Genomic DNA, 22,887 nt, shown 5'->3' on the forward strand with positions numbered 1-22,887 from the left:
AAGTATAGTTATATGTAATTGTGGATAATTATTAACAATCAAATCATGGATGGGAAGTTGCTATTAACACAACAAAAATTGTATCCAATTCGCTGAAGCAAATTAACATATTATTTTAGAATTACTCAATTGTTTGATTGGTTCGAAACCGCAAGTGACACCAAAAGATTTCGTGTATCCCAAAGGGATGCACAATTTCGCGATAATTTCTGACGATATGATATATTAACAGTTTTGTATTGAATGGTGGTTGTAAATAATAGGTCGTAGATCGTGATCAGTGACCTAGAGATTTACTAGGAGAACTATTTAGAATGGGCGTCAATAATAAGTATTGTTTAAATATTATTCAATTGCGGTGGAGTTCAACCACAAATGATATCAGAATAATTTGTGCGTCCCTCTTGATTCTGCTAAATTTTTGATGACTATATTAATTTTTTTTCTATTGAAAAAATGTTAATAATCTAAACTAACCATTAAGCCGTTACTTGATTTTCCAGAGCTATATATAGTCTATTCAAAGTTTATTTGTATATGCGTCATCAAGATGTTTAATGTATTGCCTGCCGCAGTTTGTAAATTCGTTTTAGAATCAGACACTGCCAACTTGGTGGCGCAATGGTAAAGGCGATGGGACGGTCCTCCTACTGTTGCGATAGCCGCGGGTTCGAATCCTGCTGGGGCTCTGATATATATATATATATATATATATATATATATATATATATATATATATATATATATATATATATATATATATATATCCCAACAAATTCACAGTTAGAATTCATCAACTATCAATTTACCATTCAGCAGCTACCCGATAGGTCCAATTTGACTTCATCATTGACTAATAAACCAATCTTTTAGATTTTAGGTCAAGTTGAGCGTATCTTTCGAATAATCAGTACAGTTGCTTGACTTTGAGTCTAATTTGTTCTACTTTTTGTCTAACATGATATTTTCAGTTTGACCCACCACGAGATATATTCCGAGGTATTTGGCTGATTCTGCTTGAGGAATCGGGCACCCTACAAGTGATATAACAACTATTAACAAAGCCATATAAGAATTAATTACTTGTAATATTGTCATATGAAACAAATTTTAAAAATACATATCAATATTGTTATATTTATGCATAAACTAGTTTTAATGGTTTTGTCTTTTGACGGGATTCAAGAATTGCCCTAATTTTGGTCTACTTAGTAGGAAGTTCGGTAATGCTTGGTTAACCAGAGTGAGCAACACTTAGTTGATAAGGCGTAGGATACGGGTTGCTATTTAACCATTTCCTTATAGCATTTTACGAATTTTGGAAAATGATGCCGATTATTTTCATGGAATTTCATCAAGAAAATTTATTTGATCCCATTTTGGCTTCTATATTGGTAATTTATATTCAACTTCCACTACGTTTTTCTTTTGAATCATCGTTCTTAAGGTCTTTGAACACCCCAGCACACTTCTTTCTAATAAATCAACATTATGAAGTGTTTCTAAAGACAATTTATGTACTAGATATAATATATGATACTCAAAATTTTTTTAATATTAAGTGCTTGCATGTAATTTGATCAGCGATATGTATTGGTGAAAATGCGAAGAGTCAATGTAAAAAACTTAACCTAGTTGTTGAATTCGGTTGTTTTAACATTTCTATACACATAATAACAGTTTTCCATTTAGTATTATACTGAATAGCTTTTTCACTGAACGATTTTCCGTTACATCAGTTCAGCATTAACATTATACACAAGTATCTGATTATTTTAGATAAAAAATATGTGAACACCTTGTACGTGCCTTTGAAATTTGAGCGTTTCCCTTGATTTCCCCCCTTTACCCCATCAGATCCTGATTTGATTCCAATTGGGATGACCTGGGAAAGGCACTCTTTCGAATGAAAAAAGAATTTTGGAAATCGGTTCATAATTGACGAAGAAACATACATTAAAAAAATATACAGTCGCACATGGAACGCCTGAAAGACAATACTATATATTTGCTTGGTTTTTATATAGAACCTTTTTCAGAGTTGTTAAGAATGACATAATCCATATTTGTATATTTCAGCAGTAGTAAAGCAGGATCTTGATTAGGGCGGAGAGATTGTATAAACGTAAACATTAAAAATTTACGTAAAATTTTATTTCACCCATGAAGCTTCACAGAACTAAATAGTAAAGTGTGTATTTCAAGGAATTTTATGCTTTTCATAATTGTTTTTACAATTAACAGTAATGTCCTGTAATGTACTGTCGTAAATTACCAAATATTGTGATTCGTCTGTCTGCGAGATACGCCATCATTCTACTGGGAAATCCGTTCACTGGTAAGTCCTAATATGCAATTTGCGTTCCATCGCCAGTACGTTCCACATATTTTTTATCATTGTGGATATTTTGTATGAATCACTACTTGTTTCTAATGACTATATACAAATAAAAAGTCATAAACGATTATATTTAGAACAAAACATATTATTTGTATTGTTTATTGAAAAAATAATAGTTCAAAATACACTAGATTTAATAACGATAATAAACTATTATCTTTCAAGGGCTCTATATAGTTTCATTGAATAAGTGTAATTAGGAAATATGTGACTTCAAAGTCATCTATTAGGAGAAATAAATTTTTTTCGTTCAACTTGATGGAATATTTTTGCAACGTATATATATGTTAGTATTAAACATTCGCAAACATTATGCACAGGGCGTTAAAAAATTCAGGCAAGGTTTCAGTTTTCGCTTTTAAAAGAGTTAAAGAGAAAAAAATAACGTGGCAGATGACAGTTTGAAGTTACTGAGAATAAAAGATAATGAATGTTTGCCAGCCGCTGAATGGTAAATTGATAGTTGATGAATTCTAACTGTGAATTTGTTAGTAAAAAATCATACAAATTGGTTTGGTTGTTGTTTTTAGATGATTGGACTGTCTCTTAACAAGTCATTCAGTACAAAAGATCATGGGTGAGCCTAGGAACATCATTGATCATGTAGCTGAATGAATGATAATAACAGAGAAGACATCTTTCTCCAGAATAATGTAGCCGGAACAATTGCTTGTATATCTATATTAGAGATTAGTATTTTATACTATGCATTGATTTTTTGTTTTGGTTGCTGCATGTTCTCATGATTTCAAAGATTCAATAGTACGTAAAAGTTTCAGGTGAATTGATTAATTAATTTGTGAACACAAATATACCGACTTTTTATCTATAGAGGTATTACACTGGCAATAAATATGTATTATTAGTAATGCTTATGCCTTCATACTATTATTTAATTAGAACGTAACCAGTTATGTGGATTACGGGGAGTCTTATTTAGAATTAGAGGGCGTTCAATAATACATTATTTCTCTACTACTCCCCTAAGTTATCCTTACCACTCTTAAATTGGTGTAGAACTTTTTTCAACAAGATAATTTTTTTTATTAGCCTAATACATTTGCTTCTATTTTGAAAGGTTAACAACTTATTGATATTTTGTATTTGTGTACAAACTTAAATGAAACACATGTCCATTTAATTGAGACAAGGTGGTTTTATTGTTATTTGTTCTATTGAATAACAGCGATAATAAAGAACAATATTTGTTGTGTTTATTTTTAAACTGGTCAGGTCGTGCTAATTTCGATCAATGACAAATCCACGTAATATATTAGAAAAGTTGTTTGTATTAAATAACGACTTAGGCTTTAACAGTAACTTAGCTTGTTTAGAATTGATCGTGTGGATCCCAGCAGTTTTTCCACTCAGACCGGAACCGTGATCTGGCCAAGTGCGATGAGGTAACTGTTGTAAGTGAGAGGGAGTTTTATGATGTCATTGTCGTCGTTTAGCCGCATGGGGAAGCTGTACTAAGGAATATGATTATCTGAAAGAAAAATTGGGAAGTCACTTGTTCTGTTTTAAATCGGTTTTCTAGTCTAGAAATGTGTGTTTAGAAAAGAGAGTTTTATACAAAGACCTGTACCGTTCAAGGAAATTATAAATCGTTCAGAATGTCTATGCTACTTAGAATTTCATCGATACTTTAGACCTTTTAATTTTGGGTCGTTTATGTTCGTTTTTAAAGATTTGAACGACAATCTAAAGGAACTAAGCGGGATTGCCGTTTCTTTTTAATTGTATAATTAGTTACCCTTACGAATACTTAGCAACAGAAATAATTACCACGAATGGCAACATTGTTGATGTTTCTTTGGTTGTTGGTTTGCTAGTTGTAAGATCTCAACACGTCCGAGGGACTTTAGAACTTGATAAGAGTTCATTTCTGAAGAAGCGACGCTCAAAGTCACTATCTTCTTCGTATACAGGTTAGTTTACTGTTTTGTGCCACCGAAGATGAGTTTATCAAATGGTGAGTCGTTGAATGGTTGATAATTGCCCGTACATTTAGCTGCCACTATTTCAACTTTCAGTGTCGATATATTTTATAAACTCTATCGTAATAATTACCAATTCTTGTTATATCTAAAGTATATTTTTAAAATCACCTTTATTACTGAAAATTGGTTGTGCAGGTACGTTTTATTATGTTTTTGAAAGTCGACCACTTCGATATCAAGATCTCGCACACTTATTTGCTTTATTTATTGTGCGATTTGTGTAAGTAGTGGATATATCATTTACTTTGATCTCTGTTTTTATTTAGTTAATTTGTTAGATTATTTTATATTGGTTTATTAAATATAATTTATATTTTAGGCCCTGGGTTTAGAAATAACCCTACATTCGAGGGAATTGATTTTTTATCCAAAGCCTAAGCGTTTAAGTATATGCTCTCTTAAGAAGATTTTTAAAAATTTAGATTCTTTTCGAAGATATACTGACGCAGTACCTAAAAACGAAATTTTAGATGCGTTTTTTTCAAAAGTTTTTTTTTCAGGACGGTTGATAACATATCATTCGCCTAGAAAAAAGTGTAAAAAGAAAAAAGTAAAATAAAGTTAAACAAAAAAACATTGTATTATCAATTATTTTGTTTCTAAAACAAAATAATTGATAATACTATACAACAATTCTTTTGTTTGTTGCACAACGATCATTAAGCGACGCGCGCGATTTAGTTCTATTATTAATTAAAAAAAAAGCTCTGCGATGGCCGGGAATCGAACCCGGATCAACTGCTTGGAAGGCAACTATGCTAACCATTACACCACCATCGCACTACAATGAAATTTATTATTGATGAATGAACAGAATAATATATATTTAACAGAAATTTTTTTGTATTATAGTATGTTAAAACTAGGCTTATGTACTTTTTCTCAATGGCAGCTCCTCTTTACTATCATTTTGTTGTTCTAACGTTTGAATTGGAATATTTAATTTATGTTAAATACAAATTCTCGGTATAGCAGTGTAAAGTACTTGTATTTCCCTATTTGTTTAAGCGTTCAATTACGATGCAGCGTTCGAAATGCATTGTTTGTGTTTGTCTGATCCGGCTTTTACATATATTGATATTAAACTATAACATGATTGGTTTGTTTATTAATTTATTATACATTCCACTTAGTTCCAGATATTAATTCCGTCTCATTGAGCTTCAGCTGTCTATATTCAATAATATAAGACCTTTAATGGTTATTATAGAATGTAATTGAAATAATTGTTTAGAGTTTATGGCGAAATAGTTGTGGTACAAGACAAATTATTTATTAATAAGAACTGATAATTGAAGAGTCTACTGCAAACAATTAAAATATCATAATACAACATCCTTAAATATAATTAAATAGTTTGTTCGATTAGCCTGATAAAGAAATTAAATAGCCTCATAATAAAAGATGTGATTGATAATCTATAGTTTTGATTGCCAAACAGGATTGTACACTCTCGAATTTCTGTTTTAACGGCTTCGAATTTAAAAAAAAAATTAAAAACACCATAAATTGACCAGCAGCAGTTGTAACTTGAAAATCATAATCATTAGTAAGGTTAAAATTGCTATCTATGCATTGCTCAACTAGTAATGAAGTTGCATGTTTTTATGTAACTATTATTTCTTTTTATCTTTCCCAAACTTTTGGTATAACAAAATAGGTCCATATTCTATTTATTACAAAGAAGATATTAATATCTTTCCGATATCATCGCTTTCAAGATGCTGAGAGTTGGTTTTTCTGATAGCGATAATTTCATGAAAAAACCTTGGGATTTTTACTATATATAGAAAAAATGGATTACTTTTTTCTTGCTTGATATAACAAATAAATACATAAATTCAATTTTTTTCAAAGTAATTAATTTTTTTTCTGTAGATATCCATTTAATTTCGTGGGTGTTTCCAAATGGGTGCTTATTTTATTTGGACAGGGTAATTTGTTGGTTCGAAAGGAATTTTAATTGAACAATACTTTATTTAAAAAGGTATATAATGTCTGAAGGAACTTTCAGACGGCTTCACAGTGAATACATCGATGGAAAAGATCCAAAAGGAGAGAAAATGACAACTACACAAATTGATTGAAGATGCCATTCCGAATTCTTTCGACAATTTTCGCGGGTTCACTACTCACCAGGCGAAAAAAGAGTTTTCTGTAGCTCGTTGTGACTGGCGAAAGTCGGATTTACTACGACTGTCCCAAGCTCCAAAAATCATAGGTTAGATCATGAAACCCATCCATACGGTGGGATTAGCAAGGTGTAGTGTATTATGGGCTGCTCATTATGAAGTGAAGTGTTGACTTCATAATGATAAAATGGTATTATCTTACTTAGATTTAGTAGTATTATCATTACAGTTGGAATGATTAAAACATATGCAAGTTTGAGAAATCTCGAAGGAATTCATGAAATTATATCAGTTATAATAAATTGAAAGTATTGTATTTCGTAAAGTTTGTGTTAATATAATTTCATTGTGACTGCTTATTTGTTTGTTAGTCATAAACATATCTAAAATAACAAGATAACAGGTCAATTGAAAAGTACCCGGCCTGACACATAGATGGCGCTATGTATCAGAATTAAATTCATATGGTTTTTAGTTAGCCCTAACCCTCAAAAGATTTTGAGCATTTTGAGTGAACCAACTTTTGTTATTACAAAAAAATAGATAAAAAGGAATTTCGCGTGTTCATAAAATATTGTTTTTTGAACGGAAAATACAGTTGAAGCAAAAACTTGGCTTGATGCCGACTTTCCGGACACTGTCCCAGGAAAATCAACCACCAAAGATTGGTATGCTAAGTTTAGACGTGGACAAAGGAGGTTGTTACCGACGAAAACATTTTAAAAATCCACAAAATGACTTTGAATGATCGTATATTGAAACTGACTAAAATAGCAGACACTCTAAAGATATCAACTGAACGTGTATATCATATCATTCACAATTATTTGGATATGAGAAAGCTCTGTGGGCGCCGCGCGAGCTCGCTTTTTACCAAAAACGACGACGAGTTGATGATTCGGAGCAGTGTTTGAAGATGATCAAGCGTAATAAACCCTAGTTTCTACGTCGATATGTGACAATGGATGAAACATGTCTCCATCATTTCACTCCGAAGTCCAATCGACAGTCATCCGAGTGGACTACACATGATGAACTCGCTCCAAAGCGTGGGGAACCGCAACAATCGGCTGGCAAGATTATGGCATCTGTATTTTGGGATGCGCAGCGAATAATTTTCATTTACTACCTTGAAAACAAAAGGACCATCAACAGCGACTATTACATAGTGTTATTGGACCGTTTGAAGGACGAAATCACCGAAAAACGGCGGCATTTGAAGAAAAAGAATGTGCTGCTTCACCAAGGCAATGCACCGTGTCACCATTGCTTCCTCATCCACCGTATTCTCCAGATCTAGCCCCCAGCGACTAGTTCCTGTTCTCAGATCTCAAAAGAATGCTCGCTGGGAAGAAATTTTCGTCGAATAAAGAGGTGATCGCCGAAACTGAGGCCTATTTTGAAGCAAAGGACAAATCGTATTACAAAAATGGTATCGAAAAGTTGGATGGTCGCTATAATCAGTGTATCACCCTTGAGGGGAATTATGTTGAATAAAAAAAACTAATTTTTCCAAAAAAATGTGTTTTACAATGGTAGGACTTTTCAATTGACCTGTTACATAAATTTTCAGTTCAGGCAGATGTACAAGAAACCATCCATTTCCTCAAAATCAAAGCGAAGCTTCGACTACATGATGATAAAATGGTATTACCTTCCTAGGAGCAGATTTACCGTCACAGCCGGAAACCCAAAAAAATTAACTTCGGTCAGCAGCTTTATTTGAATTTTTTCATGACGTGATTATTCGAATTTATCGGAAATGAGTGAACTACAATACGCGGATAACGTAAACAGTGATAGTGTGAAGTGTTGCAACGAATCATCTATTTGGAAATAAAATAATTCTTCTGGTGGGGAATTCTATGCTAAGGTCATCGGGCTCTCGGACGTCGACGAGATGATATTACCCACAATGGTGCCGGCTGTTTTCGTTCCATTTAAATTGAAAGTGCAAAACGAAATTCAGTATTGTCGCTTGTGTGTGCGTGTGTGGTTATGTGGTGGTGTGACGGATCAATCGATGATTATTCGTTAATATCGTTTCGGTTTCCCATTAAATTTCATTCAAATTACTGTGATTAAATTACATCGGAATTGTAAATAGACTTTAAGGTAAGTCGTGTTATACCAATAACTTGTAATTTAATTGTAGTAAATCGGCGAAATATCAGCAAAATTTTGATAATTATTTCTAGAATTCGAAATATTACAATACAACATGTTGAAGGTCGCTATTTTTTCAACTAATTTGATATCCAACGCCAATATTAGTACACGATTCTTTGATAAAATTTATATGTGTTTACTACATTTTGTTTAAACATAGACGCTTTAGTTAATTGGCTTAAATTTATTATTTTCAACAGCTTTAAAGGAAATTTATATAAAATATAGTTCAAATCAAATATTAGTGTATTAATTTATTTGCTTACACACTTACATGCTATAGCTAAAATTAATGATTATTCAGTTTATTTTTCCTTCATTAATTTTAATTTTTAAATAAATAATCAGCAGTCATGTTGCTATAGAGAGTAATTTCGTCTTGAGGTCTATTTTCACTCCAAATTTAACAAGTCTGCTGAAGTATGAAGAGCTCTATAATTTTAATGAACAAAACATTGGTTAGTGAATGAGACTTTCAGAATTTTCAACAGGTAGTAACATCAATGTGCTATTAAACTTTTAATTGGCTTAACTTTGTTATCTCTAAAAGACTAATACCATTAAATATTAAACCATTATATCAAATTATCATATACATACATTACATAACATATTACAGAAACTATTATAAATATTAGAGTGTTGAGTGTTGAGTCTTCACTCAGTTAATAAGAGCTCTTGTTTACACTGCTTGTAAATAGCGTAGTTAATATTAATGAATAAAAGTAGAAATTGTCTCAGTAACTCCCTCTGACCATTGATTCTTATTATTCAGTAACATCATAGTGATATTAATCTTTTAATTGGCTTAGATTTTTTATTTCTCAAAGACTAATACCATTAAATATTAAACCATCATATTAAATTATTATATACATACATTATATTACATATTACAGAAACTATTATAAATATTAGAGTGTTGAGTGTTGAGTCTTTACTCAGTTAATAAGAGCTCTTGTTTACACTGCTCGTAAATAGCGTAGTTAATATTAATGAATAAAAGTAGAAATTGTCTCAGTTACTCCCTCTGACCATTGATTCTTATTATTCAGTAACATCATAGTGATATTAATGTTTTAATTGGCTTAGATTTATTATTTCTCAAAGACTAATACCATTAAATATTAAACCATTATATTAAATTATTATATACATACATTATATAACATATTACAGAAACTATTATAAATATTAGAGTGTTGAGTGTTGAGTCTTTACTCAGTTAATAAGAGCTCTTGTTTACACTGCTCGTAAATAGCGTAGTTAATATTAATGAAAAAAAGTAGAAATTGTCTCAGTTACTCCCTCTGACCATTGATTCTTATTATTCAGTAACATCATAGTGATATTAATCTTTTAATTGGCTTAAATGTATTATTTTTAAAAGACTAATACCATTAAATATAAACGATTGTATTAAATTATTACATACATACATTACATAACATTTTACATAAACTATTATAAACATTAGAGTGTTAGTAATAGCTCTTGTTTACACTGCCCGAAAATGTAAGGTAAAATCAATGAATAAAAGTAGAAATTGTCTCAGTGACTCCCTTTGACTTTTGATTCTTTTTACTCAGTTTATTTTTAAAAGACTAATACCTTATAAACATTAGAGCGTTAGTAATAGCTCTTGTTTAACTTTTTAAATAAATAAGCAGCAGTGATGTGGCTATAGAGTAATTTCGTGTTGATGTTTATTTTCACTCAAAATTTAACAATTCTGTTGAAGTATGAAGACATCTATAATTTTAATAATCAAATATTCAAATAATATACTCATCTTCATAAACAAAATATATATTGTTGAATTCAAGTTTTGATATTTTCGAGTTGTAAGCATCATTTTGTTGTCAGTTTTTCTATGATAATTTGTTAATGTTGACAGATGACAGACAAATGTTTTAAAATCGTTTTATATTGTAAAGAAACAAGTATCACTCTGATGAACAATCAACTGGATAATAACTTAACATTTAAGGTTCATTGTATTTCTTGACTAACAACACTTTTGTTTGCATTTTAATACATTTGCTGATTTAACCTAAATAATACTGGATATTATTGAGATGGTACCTAATTTCGTCGTCGTGTATAATTTACAGAGTTGATAAACATTTACCTTAATTGCTTTTAGCTACTAGACATTAGATTTTGCATTAATTGATTTTACCCTGTTAATAAATTTTCTCTATAATTAAGTACCACAACTAAAAGAAAAAAATTCAGAACAAAACAGAACAAAATGTGTATTTTATTGGACCGTAATAATTATAATTACATTATTGAGTTTTTATGACCTTATATTACTGATAAATTACGACCTCATTTTTTCAAGGTTTCCGTAATGCACATTATTTTAACAAATATGTTATATCTACTGGTTTTTTTATGAGGAAAAACAGCTGTAATAAATAGGTAGACTACAAAGAGCAGGAAGATAAGTGACAACAAAACATTATTATTCTAACAGCATCGTTATTGTAATAGGTGTTGGTAACGTATGATGTAAATGAAACATAAAAGTTGTTTCTAAAGAATAAATCTATATGTAATATCAATCAACCTTAAGAGGAATAGTGTTAAAAGTAAGAATGAAATTATTTCATTAATATTATCTTAAGAAAGCTTTGTTTTGATATTCAATGTATTAATTTTGCTAATAATAATCATATGCGTTAAGTAATTAGGTTTAGCGGTTTGTGATGTAAAAGATAAGGAAGCCAGAATACCAACCGCAAAATCTGTCATGTTTTGTGGTCTGAATTTTATTTTTTGTAGACGCAATAAACGTCCATTCATTCATTTGTAATATTTACGTTCATGGGTATTATTGTGTGTGTTTGGATGTTTTTTTATATGGTGTTATCAAAATAGATTAATTTTCCATCACCTTTCACAGCTCAATCTAAAATGTTCACGTATTATCTGTTTTTTATTAGCAATATTATTAAAAATACAAACTGTATACATTTCGCATGTTAGTGCTTTCTTCTGCCTTCCTCTGTCGGTTTTTCTTCTTCATTTGTACATTTTTCAGTTAAATATTACGTCAGATAATACATGACAGATTCTACTATTGATTATATACAATTTATTAAACTCAATAAATCTAAATTTGATTTGTTATCCCTTCTATTCTAAAATAACTCACCTTTACTCTTAGTCACAGAATTAATTGTTAAATTGCTTTTAAATTGCCTTGCTTTTGTTGATAGTTTCGTAAATAACTTCCCTATTAAAACACAATTAAAAGAACACAATATCGATATATCGAGTTTGTTTTGGCGTCTTGTTACTTTTGTTCAGTTTTTGAATACTTGGTGGGTCATCGACATTGAAGATAAACCAGACTGGGTGAAGCTTAGCAAATCGCTGTGAAAGAGGTCCATCCACAATGTCGCAACGTTTGGATGTCATATGTGGATTAATTTTCGTTCTGTATACGTTTAGGTCTCTCGATTTCTCGGGTTTTACCGCTCTTTCAATCACGTCATCGCAGGATATTGAAAAAAACTACAATCTATTGTGTAGCATTAAACAATATAAACTACAACTCTGTCAGGGTTACGTATATAAATTCAGGGTAAATATAACAATGTAGTTTTGTTCGGTTCTTACGAAGACATTACTTAGTAACAAATCGATTAGTGAGAAATTGATCAAGTTATAATTTAAGGCACCTTGGATGGATTAATTCAACAGAAATATTAGAGCCTTTAGAGTTTCACGTCATAGTTGTTGAGATATTTCTGTTTTCTATGAAATTATGGAAAGGCAACTTTTACAAATTCTGGGTGTTTATATTCAAAATCAGTTTCTTGCTCTTCGAACTTCACAAAATCGTTTTTGAAATTTTTGCCTGAAGATGCAGCATTATTTTTTGAAAAATAAACTGTATAATGAAGGTTGAATCTAATACACCGAAGGTCTTTCCTCAAAATAGAGATAGACCTATGCTAGAAAGTATTTTCAAAACATAACTGCCCAAAGATTAATTTACAAATAAATAATTGTGGTTTTCACGAATTTAACATTAATTTTATATCTCCAACAATTAAACGAAAAGAGAAGTAATAATTATAATATTCATATAAACATTTAATAAGTTATTATATAACCTAGGGAGTTTGTTAAATTAAATTTTATCTAACTATCATAATGACTAATTCTTTTAATTTGTACGTTCATTATATTGTTTTACCTTGATTTATTTAAGTATATAACAACTTTGTACACGAGGTTTGGCTATGAAATAACAAGACTGATGTTACTAGAGAAGAATTATGCATTCGTCAAAGCAGTTTAACAGACAGGTGTATAGCCTGAAGCTCGTTCTCTTTGATTTATTATATTTCTGGTGTCTGTAAATCTATTACTATGACCATTTATTCGTTGTGAAGTATTCAACTAGAAAAAATATGTTTTTTAAAGAGCAGCAAATGGTCATTATATCTTAAATGAAACTTGAAACATATGATACTTAATTGAATGTTTATATTATTTATATATGCCAATTAATGTTTGTGTTTATGTATGTGGGTTTTAAAATAATTGAAGCTTCCTAAAAAAAAAATAAGAAAACACGATGAACATTCAACAACACGATGTTCTTACAAGTTCATTAAAAACTAATCTGATATGACCTGATCTTCGAAAATTCAGTATAAAATCTCCTACGAAAAAAGGTAGATATTAAAGGCAAGACTGTATAAAAATGTATAAGACAATTTTTGATTTTATAGAACAATTCAAGCACTCTTTGGAGCAATTAAATAGAGCTGTATAAAACTGTGTTGGATATTAACAATCGTTAAATATTTATCTAGTAAATCTAGTAATTTAATGTAATAACATTAAAATATTTTTAATAATCAGGCTCATTATAATGCAGCATCTTGTATTTATTATATCTTGGCTAAAGTTGTTGTTATTTCAACGCTCTTTTATGTTAATTTTTCACCATGTTCTTATTATTTCTTGGTGTGAGTGTTCCCTTGAATATATAGAACAGATAGGAAGAGTTCTACTATAATCGATAATGGTTCCCCATTCATCGATTTCTCTGTGGTTCGTTTTCGATTACTCATAATGAAAACTTTGTTTAAAATACTTAATTGGGTTTAATCTTTGTCTAGCACCTAGTTCTGGTTGCAGTTACAATTATCCTTTATACGATCGCAAACATTTAAAAATGTTTGTTTAAATTAGTATCGAATTGTTAGTAATAAAACTTCCTATATTTTATTTTAAATTGGCAATTTTAAATTATGTTTGACGTAGTTAATGATGATCAGTAAATAATTTCAGTAACCAGAACAAAGTCTTTAATCGATTGTGTGATGTTATCCGATTTATATATTCAGTAATTAATAAAGTTATTGTGGTCGTTTAAACGTAATATTCGAAATATCAATTTTTAATTTAACTACACGCTATTTTATTTTATTTGCCCCGGATTTAACTAAGGTTTTATGAACAGATAATTGCATCGCTCGTTAAAGTTAATTATTGAATATTTAATATTCGCTAATAATTAATATATTCATTGTATATAAGCGCATAAGTAATTGTGCATAAAATAAAATAGATGTATTTTAAACCAAAGTACAGAGCAATACAAAGAAACATTGATTGTTAATTTAATTAATGTTTTTTTAGTTTCACACACAAAATGTATAGGTGTTTATTAAAACCATATACTTTTTACTATGTTGAAACAAATTTCACATAATCTATAACGAGTTGCTACACAAAACTACTCATTTGAGCATTAACTGTAAACAAAACTGTTTGATCTATCAACTTAAACCTATTTATCTATCTGCAATATTATTTTAATTATTACCAACTGATCCGATTTTATATTGAATAAAGTTTGTTAAATTACTTAACAGGTTAATTGAAAAGTCCCCGGTCTGACACATAGATGGCGCTACTAGAATTAAATCCATATATATTTTTTTTGTTAGCTCTAATCATCAAAAGATGCGTGCATAAATTTGGCAACTGTCGGATTATTAGTTTGTGAATTATAGCATTTTGAGTGAAGTAACTTTTGTTACTGTGAAAAAAATGGATAAAGAGGAATTTCGCTTGTTGATAAAATATTGCTTTTTGAAAGGAAAAAATACAGTTGAAGTTGATACAGCACCGAAGACGGTGAACGCAGTGGACAATGGAATATGGCAAAAATCCATAAAATGATTTTGAATAACCGAAATTTAATGAAATAGCAGACATTCTACAGACATCAACTGAACGTGTACATTATATTATTCACGAATATCTGGGTATGAGAAAGTTCTAAGCAAAGTGAGTGCCGCGAGAGCTCACTTCTGACCAAAACCAACGATGAGTTGATGATTCGGAGCACTATTTGAAGATGATCAAGCGTAATAAATCCGAGTTTTTGCGTCGATATGTGACAATGGATGAAACATGGCTCCATCATTTCACTCCGAAGTCCAGTCGACAGTCATCCGAGTGGACTGCACACGATGAACCCGCTCCAAAGCGTGGAAAAACGCAACAGTCGGCTGGCAAGTTTTTAGTGTCTGTATTTGGGATGCGCATGGTATAATTTCCATTTTCTACTTTGAAAAAGGAAGGACCATCACCAGCGACTATCACATAGCGTTATTGAACCGTTGGAAAGACGAAATCGCCCAAAAAACGGCCTCATTTGATGAAAAAGAAAGTGCTGCTTTACCAAGACAATGCACCGTGCCACAAGTCAGTGAAAGCGATAGCAAAAATCCATGAATTGGGCTTCGAGTTGCTTCCTCATTCACCGTGTTCTCCAGATCTAGTCCCCAGCGACTATTTACTGTTCTCAGATCTCAAAAGAATGCTTGCCGGGAAAACATTTTCGTCAAATGAAGAGTCAAAAAAATGTGTTTTACTATGGTAGACCGGGAACTTTTCAATTGACCTGTTACCAGTTAATTTCTTACTTGAGAAAAAAGAATTGAGAAACACTACTGGTTGCATATCTGCTGATGTAATTAATAAGGTTGGAAATGATGGGTATATAAATGTGCATAACATGTTGAATATGAAATGTTCATTCGTAATGGAGACGGATAATTCAGTTTCCTACAGCGATACCTTTTTTTAAAAGGGGATCCTTGTGGTTTACAATATATTTGTATGCAAATGAATGGGTGTTGAATACATTATTTTGCGAAGTCACCGTCTTTACGAGGTCTACCAGCGAATATATGAGGCCATTTTTTTCGGTACCCGAGCTTTGATTTGTGGCAAAATTAAAATAAATTGCTGACATTTGTTTCGTAAGATTACTTTTTTTAGATTTTCCAATTAAATAATTTTAATTTATTAATCAAATTAGCTATCAAACTAGTTATTAGATTATTTATAAGTGACATTGTATAACTTTTAATTATTAGTTCTGTTCAAGTTTTTTATATTTAATAACAACAAAAATACATAAATTAGTTTTATATATTAAAAAAGCATCACGTTCGACAAAAAGCAAAACACATTAGAACCAAAATAAAACAACTATACTGGTTAGTCGGAGGATACTCTCAACTTGATCTAAAATTAAAGAGGTTGATCTATAATACAATTATAAAGCCAATTTGGACCTATGGGGCGCAAATATGGGGTTGCATTAAAAATTCAAATCAGTTAGTCATACAGCGCTGTCAAAACAAGGTTCTTCTATTGATTACCAATGCCTATCGCTATGTAACCAATGAAGAACTGCACGATGACCTGGAAATCAAATGGATTTGCGAAGTTGTGCAGGATTTTGCCTTGAAACACGAAAGAAGATTACTAAATCATACTAACGTGGAAGCAATACCACTGCTGGTCAGCGCGCAGGATGTCAGGAGATTGAAACGAACAAAAACATACGAACTTGTGTGAACATTTAGTGTGTATTATTAGTGTAAACTATAGCTATAAGTTAATAATTAATAAATAATTACAATTTTATAATTGAGGAATACATACTGATGTATTTTCTCGCACTCGTCGTGCTTATTAATTAATCCAAGTACATAGGAAAAGTAGTAATAAATTAATTGTAAATTAAGATTGTACCAAGCGTATCTAATAAAGATGTTATAAAAAAATATATTAAAAAAATAAAATGAAGTCAATCTTTTGTTTGATATTTTGTTTTGTTTAAAATAGAAAAAAAAGTGAAACAACAGAAAAAGAAATACGTTACAGCGTCTAGCAAGATGAGGCTGCAGTTTATCTTTTTTCAGACTGTGGAAAACCAGAAATGTTGGTAAACACGAATGACAAGTTCTTCAGGCTAGTTTTAATTAACTTGGTTATTCTATTTGACTTAATTTTGTTTGAAGCTGTTTTGTCAACCATTATACAAATTACTTACTATTACTTTTAAATTTTATTTCATGTCAGTACTTAATTATTTCATTATTTATTAATGATCGTTAATAAATAATACTTATCCATAGTTAGGAATCATTTTAATAATCTAATAATGAAAAAACTATTTAAAAAAAATTATTTTTTGTCTTTTCTTTTTCAGATGACATATCACCTAGGTTTGATTTCAATATTCTTGTTGGCTGGCCTGAGAAGTATACATGGCCAGGCTGATAGCGGTGCTCTATATTTTCCTTCAGAGAGTAAAGCAGTTCAAAATGAAAACTTACCACTAATGCCGGTAAGGCCATTGTTGAGTTTAAAACATAATTTTTTATCAAGGTTCTGAATTAATTTGAAGCAATATAATTGGGTTGTCTTAAAGCACATAGTGTTTTTGTTATTAGCTACAAGCCATTGCAATAAATTATCTAGTAATGATACTATACCGAAAAACTCATTAAAGTAAAAATATTAATGAATAAATTAAGGACGCTTGGATATGAGATTTGAGTTTAGCATCACCAGTACCCCTTGAAAAAATTTATAATTCTTCATGGAGATCCAATAGCTTCTTAGTTTTGATGCCTGTATTCTACCCTCTTCTTGAGATACATTAAAGGATCCAACATCAAAATTCTGATATTAAATATGTCTGATTAGGTTAAAATCATTCGAACGTTATATTCGTAAAGTTGGCAAGATGGTTTTTCGCTAAATATTATGTATAATTTCAAATTACTTTTTAATCTGCTCAGTTCATTCATGTTAGAAGTTCAGCAAAGTTAAATCGAGAGCTTTTGTTACAATATGAGAGAAAATGAGAAGTTCTCGTAAAAAACCGATGGAAATGAACTTTTTTTTGGTGATGTCAGGAATGTTCCATTATGTTCATTTAATATCGAACTTTAGATATGCTTGGTTTGGTTTGATAGTGGTCAGAAGACTCATCGTCCACTGTTTTTGCTTGTTTAAACAATTTATATCAATCAAAATGTTTGCTCTCCATGGAGCACCATTATATTTACCATTTGGAACATAGTCAAAGAAATAACATTTAATTCGAGTTTTTGTGCTAAATATCTCCACTTATGGAAAAAAATGGTGAATCTACTTTTTGCTCTTATCTTGACACAGAAGGTAGTTAAGATTCTATTAATGTAACAAAAGGGAGTACAATTTAGGAACCAAAAACTATTAAATATCTTCAGAGCTTCAGATAATTGCGTCCTTAATTTTTGATATAAAACTTAAATAGCTTCAAACTAAACTTAGATTATTTAATTAATGTATGTTTCCTACAGGCTCCTGCAATTGTTCCACAGTATAATTCGGCGCCGTTACAGTACCAGTCCTTTGTGAACCAACTTATATCAGTAGCCATAGCTAATGTAACTTTATCAATAAATAGACTGATGCCGCCTAGGTCGAGAAGCAATGAAAATTTAGTGTTTTCTCCAATCAGCATAACCGGTATGTATCACGTTTCATCTGTAAGACGACACTGAGGCGAGAGTTATCGTACAAACAAAGATAAAAAATTGACCTGTCCTTCGTTGATTGTGCTTAAAAAAATACGATTGTTGATATGTCATTGTAAAAATAGGTTAATAAGACTTATAAATTAATATTTATGACTCAATTTAATATGAATGTTGTATTTGTTATTATTTAAATGGTAAAACATTTCAGGTTTCTTTCTAAACCAGTTTTATAAACAAAGTTTTTAATTTTAATCGATCTTAAGAAATTATTTTGCAAGTTACAGCTTTTACAAGTTATCAAAAGTATTAAAACTATTTTATTTTATGACTCAATCTTATTCTATTGTTAGACATTTAGATCTAGACATCTCACTCATCACATCTCCCATTTTGATATATGCAAACTCACTGTTTTCTAATATTTGGCACTGTATCAATCGAACTATATAATATTGTTCTCCTAAAGGAAAGACCAAAGCGATGTACTCGAACGATTATACAAGTAGTAGAAGTATTTGTATCTGAAAAACATTGTTTTTATAAAAACTTCCATGATATATTCTGTATGGAATGGTATCCCAACTTTTGGTGACTCCAATAGTATGAGAGGCATTGCTACTACAATCCATTTTAAGTGGTCATACAACCTGTTGTGCAATATTCTGTTCAAATACTATGTTAGCTCACAGCAATTTCAGTTCACTTTTGGTAGCATTATACCCTGACCTACAACGCTCTTGCCAAGAATCCACGGTCTAGAGGTGTTTTTCAAGGCATGGATGTTTTCTAATTGGAATAGTATATGGCTAGAGGTCTGTGAACATGTTTAATCCACCTTGTCTGACCTTACAGCTTCAACTGCGATATTTTTGCCCGAACTACACCAAGAAATACTTAAAATAACTGCGGAATGATTGCCCATCCAATGTCAACCTGTGTTTTTTTCTTGATAAATCAATGATTTTGGCTAATTAGTCTAATATAACATTCTTGCCTTTTTATTCAACATTTCTTTAGTTCAACAGCACAATTAAATCAAAATAATCCAGCGAAATTGTATGATTATTGAAAAAAACATTCAGTCGGTTTCAGTGTTTTTTTTTAATTTTCAGCTGCACTGGCTCTGGTTCTGTTAGGATCAAATGGCGAGACGTTCAATGAAATATCGAGGGTGTTGGGTCTACAAGCTGGTATCAGTGATATCGATTATAGGTCGCAGTTTTTCCACGAGAGGTTCTCCGACCTCTTGGATAAATTGGTAGCGACGGCTGGTTTCCAGTTGGGTCATGACGTTCGAGTCGCCAATGCTCTATTCGTCCAGGATACCTATCCGGTAAATTACTGTCATCTATCTATATAATAACGTTGTTTTTAATTCGGTTTTTTTTAGATCAGGGAATTGTACAAGAACGTGGCGAATGCATTGTACGAAGCCAGTGTGGTGAACGTGGACTTTCAAAATGATCCTACAAATGCGGGTAATGTTATTAACGAGTGGGTAGCGAGGAGCACTCGCGGAAAAATTAGGCAACTGTTGGCCGCCGATCCTCCGAGAGAAACCACAGTGATCCTGTCCAGTGCCTTGTATTTTATGGCTGAATGGGAGCGACCATTCTTTGAACATTCCACCAAAAGGTAAAAAGCGAACCTTCTTGACTATCTTAATTTAACAGGTCAATTGAAAAGTCCCTGGCCTACCATAGTAAAACACATTATTTTTGGCAAAATTAGTTTTTTTATTCAACATAATTCCCTTTAAGGGTGATACACTGATTATAGCGACCCTCCAACTTTTCGATGCCATTTTTGTAGTACAATTTGTCCTTTGCTTCAAAATAGACCTCAGTTTCGCTGATCACTTCTTGATTCGACTTCCGAGTGAAATGATGGAGACATGTTTCATCCATTGTCACATATCGACGCAAGAACTCGGGTTTATTACGCTTGATCATCTTCACACACTGCTCCGAATCATCAACTCGTCGTTGTTTTTGATAAAAAGAGAGCTCGCGCGGCACCCTCTTTGTACAGACCTTTCTCATACCCAAATATTCGTGAATATTATGATTGATATCTTTAGAGTGTCTGCTATTTCATTCAATTCAATTTACGGCCATTCAAAATCATTTTGTGGATTTTTTAAATGTTTTCGTCGGTAACAACTTCTTTTGGGTGTCCACTGCCTTCACCATCTTCGGTACTCATTTTACCACGTCTAAACTTAGCATGCCAATCCTTGATCGTTGATTTTCCTGGGGCAGTGTTCGGAAACTCGACATCAAGCCAAGTTTTTGCTTCAATTGTACTTTTTCCCTTCAAAAAGCAATATTTTATACACGCGAAATTCCTTTTTATCAATTTTTCGCACAATAACAAAAGTTGCTTCACTCAAAATGCTATAATTCATAAACTAATGATCCGACAGCTGTCATATTTATACACGAATCTTTTGAGGGTTAGGGCTAATTAAAAACATATGGATTTTATTCTATTAGCGCTATCTATGTGTCAGACCGGGGACTTTTCAATTGATCTGTTAATACTTAAAATTCTACAATTCTGAAAAAATATTTGACAGTCACGGACATTCTTGAAAAAGTATATTTGTTCATCAACTAATAATCGATAATACATTGGAAATATTTAGATTAATAAATACAAAATTGTAATAATTATTTCTAGAATTACGAAGGCATTATTTCGAATATAATACAATAATGTCGATCAAAAATATATCCTTAAGGGGTTATACTCTGGACCTCCCGAAAATAGATTTTTTAAATATTTTGTTCTCTCAAATTAATCATTGTGCTTAAATCAAATTTCGAGCTTTCAAAATTTTTTGAATTAGTTTTTCTGTAGAAGTCAGTTTTCAATTATTTTTGAAAATTCTAAAACTGACAGCAGTTTGAATTTCTTTTTATAATTTTTAAGCAAAAAACCTTACCTTAAAATGTTTATTCTAATTGCATATCTTAAGAACCAATTACAAAAACTTCTACATATAATCTTAGAGTATATAGTCAAAATTTCAAGTCAATACGACAAAAATTGAATGAGTATAAAATTTATAATATGTATGTAGTTTGAAAAAGTTTCTAAAAATAGAAATGGCCCAAAGCTCATTGTTTGGCGGCCCCTACTTGACGTCCATGGTATAATTATCATTTCTACTTAACCACCAATGGGACAGATCTTATTTTACTGTTTTATGATTAGAATTACTCATTCAGAGATCAGTATTTCGACGTATTATCTCAATACATACGGTTGTACATCCTTTTTTAGTTAACGTATTATTTATGTAGACTTAATATGTTACCTTTTTTTCAAAATATCTTTTGAATATTTTGTACACCAAATGACTGAAATGGTTTTGGTGATAAAATAATATGTTAATCATTTCAGGAGACCATTCTACCCTGATGGCAGAAAATCTCCTACCGATATTGAGGTAGATATGATGGCAAACGGAGGATTATTCCCATATTTCCGCGACAGGAGATTAGGATGTGAAATCCTGGGATTCCCGTACAAAGGCAACCGAAGTACTATGTACGTTGTAATGCCTGTTAATTCCAGCAAAGATAATCTGGAAAGGATCCTATCGACGCTCACCATAGACGATTTGGAACAGTTGGTTAGCCATACGGTTCTGACTGAAGTAATCACCGTATTTCCCAAAATGATAATAGAGAGTACGATAGATTTGGAGGACACTCTAAAACAAATGGGGATCAAGTAAGTTAAATAAGAAATTCTGAGGAGTATTAGAGCACACTTCATTGATTTTGTTTGTTCTAGGTCTTTGTTCAATCCTCGTGAATCAAATTTGGCTCTTTTGGGAGATATAAAACCGACATATGGTAACGCTGTCACCAACTTCACCAAGAACATCAAGAATTATGACGTAAACAGTATCGATACCATCAGACAATTAATCAACCAACAATCGAGAGATAACAGTTATCTTAACCCGGGCTTATATGCGGACCAAGTCATACATAAGGTAACACTTCACCGGATCGAGATGGAGAATATTCCGAAATGAAATATATTTTTAGGTGTACGTCGATATAAACGAGAAAGGGACTGAAGCTGCCGCAGCCACGTCAGTTTTTCTTACGAAATCCGGCAAGGTGACGTTCCGGGTGGATGTTCCGTTCTTTTTCTTCATCAGACACGAGGAGACGAAGACTATACTGTTCTGGGGATCCGTTACGGTACCGACTCCGAGTTTTAGGAAGTTCAATTGACTGTAGTCGTGTATATTATTTGTTGTAATTTTTATTGTATTAGTAAAATAATTGATAATA

The 22,887-nt window shown here is 31.4% G+C and overlaps 1 protein-coding gene and 1 non-coding gene across 2 annotated transcripts; one reads left to right on the forward strand and one right to left on the reverse strand.

Annotated features, from left to right (window-relative positions):
* Positions 1 to 5,112: 5,112 nt before the first annotated feature.
* On the reverse strand, positions 5,113 to 5,184 carry TRNAG-UCC (transfer RNA glycine (anticodon UCC)). Its single transcript has one exon. It is a non-coding gene; the product is annotated as a tRNA-Gly (tRNA).
* Positions 5,185 to 8,411: 3,227 nt separating this feature from the next.
* Spn28Dc (Serpin 28Dc) lies at positions 8,412 to 22,887 on the forward strand. Its single transcript, XM_076399550.1, has 8 exons — positions 8,412 to 8,651; positions 17,251 to 17,388; positions 18,392 to 18,560; positions 19,684 to 19,904; positions 19,962 to 20,206; positions 21,980 to 22,312; positions 22,376 to 22,580; positions 22,636 to 22,887. The coding sequence occupies exons 2-8, from the start codon at positions 17,251 to 17,253 to the stop codon at positions 22,825 to 22,827; spliced, it is 1,503 nt and encodes a 500-aa protein (XP_076255665.1). The 5' UTR covers positions 8,412 to 8,651; the 3' UTR covers positions 22,828 to 22,887.

The sequence above is a fragment of the Rhynchophorus ferrugineus genome, unplaced genomic scaffold, assembly GCF_030347505.1.
Source record: "Rhynchophorus ferrugineus isolate W39M unplaced genomic scaffold, kcgeb_rfMv2 rfM3, whole genome shotgun sequence".
Lineage (NCBI taxonomy): Eukaryota > Metazoa > Arthropoda > Insecta > Coleoptera > Curculionidae > Rhynchophorus > Rhynchophorus ferrugineus.

What these genes read in the sequence shown, in the direction of transcription:
- Spn28Dc (XM_076399550.1), top strand. Translation starts at nt 17,251, where the DNA reads ATGACATATCACCTAGGTTTGATTTCAATATTCTTGTTGGCTGGCCTG. An exon ending in TTCTCCAATCAGCATAACCG is followed by an intron (nt 18,561 to 19,683) that starts GTATGTATCACG and finishes TTTAATTTTCAG; the next exon opens with CTGCACTGGCTCTGGTTCTG. An exon ending in CTAAAACAAATGGGGATCAA is followed by an intron (nt 22,313 to 22,375) that starts GTAAGTTAAATA and finishes TGTTTGTTCTAG; the next exon opens with GTCTTTGTTCAATCCTCGTG.